This window comes from Oryctolagus cuniculus, chromosome 12 (genome assembly GCF_964237555.1).
Source record: "Oryctolagus cuniculus chromosome 12, mOryCun1.1, whole genome shotgun sequence".
Lineage (NCBI taxonomy): Eukaryota > Metazoa > Chordata > Mammalia > Lagomorpha > Leporidae > Oryctolagus > Oryctolagus cuniculus.
In genome coordinates this window covers 86,293,842-86,302,625 of record NC_091443.1, presented here as the reverse complement: position 1 = coordinate 86,302,625, position 8,784 = coordinate 86,293,842, and the positions used below count along the sequence as shown (strand labels likewise).

Genomic DNA, 8,784 nt, shown 5'->3' with positions numbered 1-8,784 from the left:
ACTGCAGAAGCAGCCCTCCCGTAGCGAGCTGTGCTTCCCCCCACCGTTCAAGCTAACTGAAGAGGCCCCTCAGGGAGGGAAATCCTGTCCAGTAAGCAGAAGGAAGCATTTTTCTGCTCATCTGCACTTGTGTAAATCAGTCAGTAGATGCTTCCTGTTTCCTAATACCCATGAGCAAACCAGGAAAAAAAAGTGTTATTTAAACAAGCAAAAGTTCTAAGCCATGTCTACTGGCCAATAAAATCACTTAAGTCTCAGTTTTTAGCCATCCTGTTACGACGAACAGGAATGGCCTGAGAAATCAAATGTTTATGACACCATCATCAGTGTTAAGTGAATTACCAGTATCAACACATATTATGTGTGTTCTTTTTATGATCATTTTTAAAATGTTTTTTAAAAATGCAGATATTGTAAAATTTGCCCCTGGTGGAAAAAACCCATTCTTAGAAGACTTCAGATAATTTGGTTTTCTTTAACTGCTAACCTAATGAAAATTTATTAAAGTTGCCCTCTGATAAACAATTTCTAGTGAATGTCACTGTGGTCCAACACATTATCATGCTTAATCTACTTGCAGTGTGTACACTAAAAGCATCTGTGCAATTAGCTAACAATTTAATTCTCTCTCTCTCTCTCTCTCTCTCAACGCGAAGTGAACTGAAAGGCTCTGCTGCAGGTTAGGACGAGGTGGCAGATACCGCCTGGCCTGCTGCTGCAGGATTTGCAGCTTCTCCAACAAAGGGCAAAACTGCATTTCAATGGAACTTTCATCTTCCGTTCAGTGAACTGTAATTGAGCAATCTAAGTAACCCATGTGGAGGCTGGGTGTGAAAAATTCAACACAGAAGTCAGAACTTTGATAACCACATGAATCAGAGGTGGGTCAGCAGAAGGTTTTCACTAGGCCGGAAAAATCCCAAGGCCTTGAGAGCTGCAGGAACACAGGCTCCTTCTTACCTCTTCTACATTTGTGCTGGATTTCGCACTTGTCTCCAGGAATTTAATTCCATAGTCAATTGCTAACTGAAAGGCAAACAGAAATGTTTACAATCAATAAAAGCTGCTTGAATGTATACAACATTATTGTTATTTTTTAGTTTTTTTCGAAGTATCAAAGGGAGGGTATATATTGCAGAGTTCCTGTGGTTCGTGAATCCCTCTGCTTTCTTCTAGTATATTTGGAATTTCATTACTTAGCCTAACCATCACAAGAAAAATGGAACAACTTTCATTTAAAACACAATTTTAAGTACTTCTCTTTTTGCTATTGTACTTTTAGTACAAGAAAACTATGAGGTAGACGCCCACCCCTACCATTACTTTAGGATTCATTTATCCCACTTATCTGCTCCAAGAGTATAATGCTCCCCAGTTACTGCACTGACTTTAATCACATGTTAATGAATTGGTCCATAACAGAACAAAAGCTTAAATACTGAAGTAGTCATTGCTTTGATTTCTATTGATTAAGACAAACTGTGAACTCATCTACTTCTCAAAGAGTTCCCTAGGTCATTTAGAATACTAAAATTGAGTGAATGATTCTAGGGGTAAAATTTTTGCAATTAGAGTTTTTAAAAGAAGCATTTTGCAGGTATCACTTAAAAAAAACACACACACACACAGTGAAAGCCAAACCCCAAGATTTAAAAAGTAAAACCTCTAAATTTAATTTAGAAAATGACACAGAAGTATGTATATAAGCTCTATTACTTAACAGGAGACAAAACAGAGAAATGCCTATAAGTGAACTATAAGTGACATCTATAGATACATCTATAGATTAATCTATTACAAAGAGTTCATCTGAAATTGGCCTAAATCTAAAGTGTAGAAGAATATTCTTAGGAAAAAAAAATGAACTGGAAAATGATTAGCATTGAAACTTCAATATCCTATTACTTTTTTCAAAGAGAATGAATTGCTTTAACCTCAAAACTGGACATTTTCCAAACACTGGGAAGAAACAGCCTGAACTCTAAGCTGCAGGAATCTTAAAAAGAACCAATCTGTATCTTCCAGAAAACATTAGCAAATTCTTTAGGGGTGAGTCATGGCCACACAGTATGGTGTTGGATCTTGAATACTAATTCACACCATTCAAGTTTGGAGTATATACCTTTTGTTGTTGATATCCAATGTTAAAGGATTAAAACATAGATATTTTAGAAACGTAAATCAATAAATAAATAATACTAAGAAAACAGATGCGAATAGACTCCAACTTTTACCCATTCAGTTCAAATTTACCTTCTCCCCTCTTTCTTTTGACACTTGTCTTTTGTCATTCATATCACATTTGTTACCCAAGATCATTCTTTCAACATCTGAAGAGGCATGCTGCAGGGAAAAATAATATGCTATAAAATCAGCCTGAGAAAAATCACAGTAGCCAACAGACAAATCCCAGCTTGTCAGAAACACGAATGAACGTAAGAAGAAAACAGATAATCTTTCACTAAACACAAGTCCTGATCCTGAGAAAGGTTTAAGGATGGAAGAGGGAAAAGCTACAGTTGTGGAGCCGCCAGAGCCTGTGCACACCCCTTCCCAAGGCCTTGCAGTCATTCTTATGTCTGTTTTTGTGTGAACAAACAGAACCAAAACACTGTTATCTCACAGTAAAACTTCCAAATATTTGTTTGGGTCAAGGATGGAAAAAAACTTGGTACTGAGTGACCCAATGCAGAAACTATTCTGGATTCTAAAGCACTTAGAAAATAAATTCATGTGGGTTGATATCTGCTCATGTAAAGCTATTTCAGAGTCAGAGACATTTAAAAAACTTAATACTAATTTTTGTGGGATTAAAACAAATTTTGAATATCTAACACAGAGAAAATGTTAACAGGGCAAAAAGTTTCTGGAGTACAGATTTATGTTTCCTAGTCAGACACCAGAGAGGGACAGAATGAGCTTGGGAATCCATTATTTCACTCCCGGGTCATTCTCAGGCTTTCTTGCTCTCTCCCTCCTTTTTTTTTTTTTTTTTAATTCAAGAGGTAGAGAGAGAGACATAACACCCCAACCACTGGTTCATTCCCTACATGCCCACAATGGCCAGGGCTGGTGCCAGCAGCTGAAAGAAAACTCAACCCAGAACTCCCAGGTGGGTGGCAGGGACCCAACGTTAACTGTTGTCTCCCAGGGTCTGCATAGGCAGGAAGCCGGAATTGGGAGCCAGGGCCAGACATCGGATCCAGGCACTGATACAGGACAAGGGCATCTTAACCTTTAGGCCGAACACCTGCCTCCTGTTTCTCCTTTTTAAACACTGTATGAGCATAGGAAAGTCATTGCTTTTAGGTCTCAGCTTCACAGTATGTAAAATGGGGGCTTGGGTTAAATAATGTCTAAGATCAGGTCTGAATTAAAATGAAATTGAAGTTGCTTCTCTGTCCACCCTGCCCACAGCCGTCAGATGGCAGCACCCAGGGTCCAGCCCTTTACGGAACCCCTCAGGGAGAGAGGACTAGACCCGCCCATGCCCAACTCCTCCAGGACCACCATTCTCTTCTGGACATACCTCTTCAATGTTTCTGATCCAGTTTTTAATATTGTCAAAAGATTTTTCATTTGTGATGTCATAGACCAGCATAATTCCCTGTGACGGTAAAAAACAAACAAACCTCAATTTAGTATTTTGTGTATTTAAAGTAAAAAGTATATAATGTCAATTCCTACCTTCCAGAAGCCTTTTGTTTGTCACTTTTTGTGTATTTAGGAGTCCATAAATAAATTTGAAAAGCACAGAGAAGCAAAAATAAATCCTTCCATGGTCTTACTCCATGAGCAAGTAGCAACTCCATTAACATTTTCACCATGAATTAGTGACAGGAGTAAAGGTGATATATCCTTTCTTTCTACTTGAACTCACATATTAACAATCAACTGGATCTGCTCCAATGGGAGCTGAAAGGGTGTTTGAGTAAAACAGAGGTAACACTGAGAAGGAGAAGGGTAATTGCTTCCGTTATATACTTGTTTATTTCAAGTGGCAACTCTCTTGGTTCTTCTATTAAAGTTGAGACTACACTGCTTATTTCTTTTTACACAAGCTGATCAAAATGTCACTATCTAAGTAAATCAAACAAAGATAATGCATTCGTTATACTAGCTTAATAAAATGCACTTTTTTTAAAGATTTATTTTTTACTCATTTGAAAGGTAGAGTTACAGAGACAAGAAGAGAGACAGAGACAGAGAGATCTTCCACCTGCTGGTTCACTCCCCAAATGGCTACAACAGCCAGGGCTGGGCCAGGCTGATGCCAGGAGCCCAGAGCTTCTTCCGGGTCTCCCACGTGGATGCAGGGGCCCAAGGATGTGGGCTATCTTCCACTGCATCCCAGGCTCATCAGCAGGAAGCTGGATTGAAATCAGAGCATCTGGATCTCAAACCAGTGCCCATCTAGAATGCTGGCATTGCACGTGGAGGCTTAACCTGCTACACCACAACACCAGCCCCATTGTCATACTTTTAAAGACAAAGCTCTACTACCTTCTAAATATTTCAGCTAATAGTTCTATGCTAGCTATTTCAAAATCCATCTCCTCAGACTGTACCCTGTAGTAAATGCCCATTCAATGATTCAACAAACATTTAGTGAGCACCTACTATGTGCCTGACACTATTTCTTATTTTTTTTTTTAAGATTTATTTATTTATTTGGAAGGTAGAATTACAGAGAGGCAGAGGCAGAGAAAGATCTTACATCTGCTGGTTCACTCCCCAAAGGGTCACAATGGCCAGAGCTGGGCTGATCCAAAGCCAAGAACCAGGAGCTTCCTCTGGGTCTCCCATCCTGGTGCAGGGGCCCAAGGATTTGAGCCACCTTCCATTGCTTTTTCAGGCCATAACAGAGAGCTGGATCAGAAGCAGAGCAGCTGGGTCTTGAACCAGCACCCCTATGGGATGCCGGCACTGCAGGCGGTGGCCCCTCTGATACTATTCCAAGTGCTACCAACGGTGAACAAAACAGACTAGGTCTCTTCCTCTCATGGAGAGTTAGCAAGGAAAACAGTGCAACTGGGGCCAGTGCTGTGGTACACTGAGTGAAGCCACCACCTGCAGTGCTGGCATCCCATATGGGAGCAGCATCCCGCTGCTCCTCTTCCGATCCAGCTCTCTGCTGTGGCCTGGGAAAGCGGTAGAAGATGGCCCAAGTCCTTGGGTCCCTGCACCCACATGGGAGACCTGGAAGAACCTCAGATTGGCTCTGCTCCAGCCATTGCAGCCTTTTGGGGAGTGAACCAGAGGATGCACGACCTCTCTCTCTCTCCCTGCCTCTATAACTTTGCCTTTCAAATAAATAAATCTTTAAAACAAACAAAAACCAGTACAATTGCAATCTTGGCAAATGCTGTGATGAAGCATGGAGGTCTCTGGACACACAGGCTGGGGAAGAAATCTAACCCAGCTGAGGGGCGAGAGTGATCAGGGAGGGCTTTCCTGGGGAAACACACTGAAGCCCAGCCCGGAGGACTGAGTAGACTTCAGCTGGGCAAAGGGGCTGGGAACCCAGGAGCCTGCAAACAGCAGGAAGGTGATGAATGTCTCACTGACATGGAAGGCCCCGAGCCTGCCCGACTGCATGAGAATCAGCTTGGCGAGAGTGTGCGGCTCTGAGGGGAAAGGGTCCGAGAAGGTCCCCTTGGAGACCACTGTCAGGACACTGGCAGTCACTGCAAACTCATCTAAGTACAACGCGACATTGTCTTCATCCTTCTCAAATATCCTAATCCCCCTGTATCACTGTTTGGGTGAAGAGCGATACATCCCAGCCAACCAGCCCAAGCAGACACATGGGAGTCACCTTCCCCTCCACAGCCAACCAACCCAGTCCCGCAGACACGACGACCTCGACAGTTCCACACACGGATTGGCATCAGCCACCTCTGCCTGGCTTGCTGCCAACATCTTTCACTCTGAACCTCTTCTAATCCACTTCCCAGAGGGTACCAGTGATCACGTCACTACTCAAAACCCTTTACTGCTCCCTGCTGCTCTCAGAATTAAATTAAAATTCCTTAGCATGGTAGACAGTGCCTGTCAGGGTCTGGCTTTCAACTCTGTAGGTTCATATAAAATATAAACTTAAATAAATACAAATCACATAAAATACACACACATGAAAGCCAAAAATCCAGGAAATAAAATGTTAACCAAAGTTATCTCTCAAGCTAGTAGGATTTTTGGGATTTTCAAAGTTTTCTGTTCTACCTGTGTCCTTTTTGTGATCAGAAAAAGAAAATATTGCATAAATGGACAAACAATATTCTCCTCTATCCTTCCTGCTCCTAGCCTCAAATGCAAATGCTTCACTTTGGCTATATACTGTAAAGCAGGTTTTATAATTGTCATGATGAAAACAATTTTTTTTAAATTAAAGTAGACAACTGTATACTCAAAATGGTTAAAAAGATAAAATTTTATGTACTGTGTATTTAGCTGCCATTTAAAAAAATCACAGTATGTTACAAATAATTCTTGATTCAAAGTGTTTAGCTGAGTATAATATTAAAATGAACCAAATAACTGTGGACACTCCTTTCCGCTGAGTGGTGTGAACAGCTTGATTGTGAACATGCCTATAGGGGAGGCTTAGACTGTCTGAACGAGCCTGGTCACTGACATGCAACGTCTGGCACGAGGTTTCACCTAGCGCAGAAAGTGTGAACATCGTGTGGTTTTAAGAGCACAGGTGCTGAAGCCAGAAGCTGGCTAACTCAGGCCCCACCATGAGAAAACCTGGAGATGTTATCTTATTCCTCTCAGTGTCCATTCCCCCCCTTTTTAAAAAGATTTATTTATCTATTTGAAAGCCAGAGTTAGAGAGAGGCAGAAGCAGAGAGAGAGATCTCCATTCACTGGTTCACTCCCCAGATGGCCGCAACAGCCAGAGCTGTGCCGATCCAAAGCCAGGAGCCAGGAGCTTCTTCCGGGTCTCCCACATGGGTGCAGGGGCCCAAGGACTTGGACCATCTCCCACTGCTTTCCCAGGCCATAGCAGAGAGCTGGATCAGAAGTGGAGCAGTCGGTTCTCGAACTGGCTCCCATATGGGATGCTGGCACTGCAGGCGGCGGCTTTACCTGCTATGCCACAGTGCTGGCCCCTCCATTTCCCCCTTTGTAAAATGAGGACAGTATATCTTCCACACTGGATTGCTCTGAGGATGTAACAGATACTACTTATAAATGAATTAACCCAGGTCATAAGTTAGACTCAATAAATGGCAACTACTAATAATTTCTATCTTTGGTTTCAATAACAGAAATCACTAGACAGTCTCCTATGTTTGTAAGGTAACTGATATTACAAATCAGTTGGAAATACAAATGAAGGGGCCAACACTGTGGTGCAGTAGGTTAATCCTCTACATGTGGTGCTGGCATCCCATATGGGCGCTAGTTCTAGTCCCAGCTGCTCCTCTTCCGATCCAGCTCTCTGCTATGGCCTGGGAAAGCAGTGGAAGATGACTCAAGTGCTTAGGCCCCTGCACCCATGTGGAAGACTCAGCAGAAGCTCCAGGCTCCGGGCTTTGGATTGGCCCCGCTCCAGCTGTTGCAACCATTTGGGGAGTGAATCACTGGATGGATGATCTCTCTGATTCTCCCTCTCTCTGTAACTCTGCCTCTCAAATAAATAAAAAATCTTCAAAAAAAAAAAAAATACATATTAAGTACATCAGTTAACACTTTGTATATCTATAACAAAAACAGCCTACCAGGAATTCAGAAGATGGCGTTGGTCTATGAGAAATGTCGACAATGTATTGATATGATCATTTTTCCCCAAAACCTGACTATCAGGATTACTGCTATCTGTGCAAATGTCGCTCAGTGTTTGAAAAAAGAGCACCCTGGAAAACTCCAGCACAGTGCTGGGCAACATGCTGCACACCTGACCCAACCGAAGTGAACCTGCCCAAACCACCACTTACTGAAAATGGTGCTCCAGTGAGAACAAGACGGGTCACATCCCACTGTAATAGATGACCTGAGAGCTCAGAACTTGAGCAGAGCAGGATATCCTAAAGATTCACCTAAATCATGTCCAGTTCCAAAATTTTCCACTAATTCACCCCTTCAGGAAGCATTTAAAAATTGTTTAAAAATTATTTTTAAAGGGAGAGAGAAACAGAACCAGAGCAAGCTTGTGTTCCTCTGACTGACTCCCCCAGTGCCCCCAACAGCTGAGGTTGGGCCAGGCTGAAGCTGGGAAGTCAATTCCACAGGGGTGGCAGGAAGTTGAAATCAGAAGTGGAGCCTGAACTTGAAGCTAGGTACCATGATAAGGGATATGGGCATCTCAAGCAGGCCTAATGCCTGGTCCCCTTCCACATCTACTATGTGTCAGACATTGACATTATATGCAGCAGAACAGAGGGGACAAAAATCCCTAAAGGGTAAGAAAATGCTATCCAGAAGAGCAATAATTTCTAGCTTTTTAAAGTAATGTGGGGATAGGGTAGGCAGTAGATAAATGAAAAAGACCATTCTCAAGCCTCTTTGCTCACACCATGAACAGAGCGAGACATTCACGGGCCACATTTGCTCCCACAGTGCAAGTGTTCTTCCCCACCAGCTAGGGGAAGCAAGCCAGCAGACGGGTCACGCAGCACGTCCAGAATGCAAACACAGCGCTGGGCAGCAGAAAGCCTCGCGGACTGAGACACCCCTAGTCGGAACTGTCTGTGGACTAATCCAAATCACCCCTGCTCAGAGGTTCTTTTTATTCCCTACAATCCTTCCTGGGGAGCCACAAGCCAGAAACAAACA

The 8,784-nt window shown here is 42.6% G+C and overlaps 1 protein-coding gene across 1 annotated transcript in view; it reads right to left on the bottom strand.

The window, feature by feature from the left end:
- The window catches only part of RAB8B (RAB8B, member RAS oncogene family), an 82,944-nt gene that overhangs the window by 6,598 nt on the left and 67,562 nt on the right, over window positions 1-8,784 (bottom strand). Inside the window, exons 4-6 of the mRNA XM_002718184.5 lie at window positions 3,530-3,607; window positions 2,254-2,343; window positions 961-1,026 (exon numbers count right to left, since the gene is read on the bottom strand). Of these exons, the coding sequence (XP_002718230.3) occupies window positions 961-1,026; window positions 2,254-2,343; window positions 3,530-3,607 (234 nt within the window). The remainder of the gene's footprint in view (window positions 1-960; window positions 1,027-2,253; window positions 2,344-3,529; window positions 3,608-8,784) is intronic.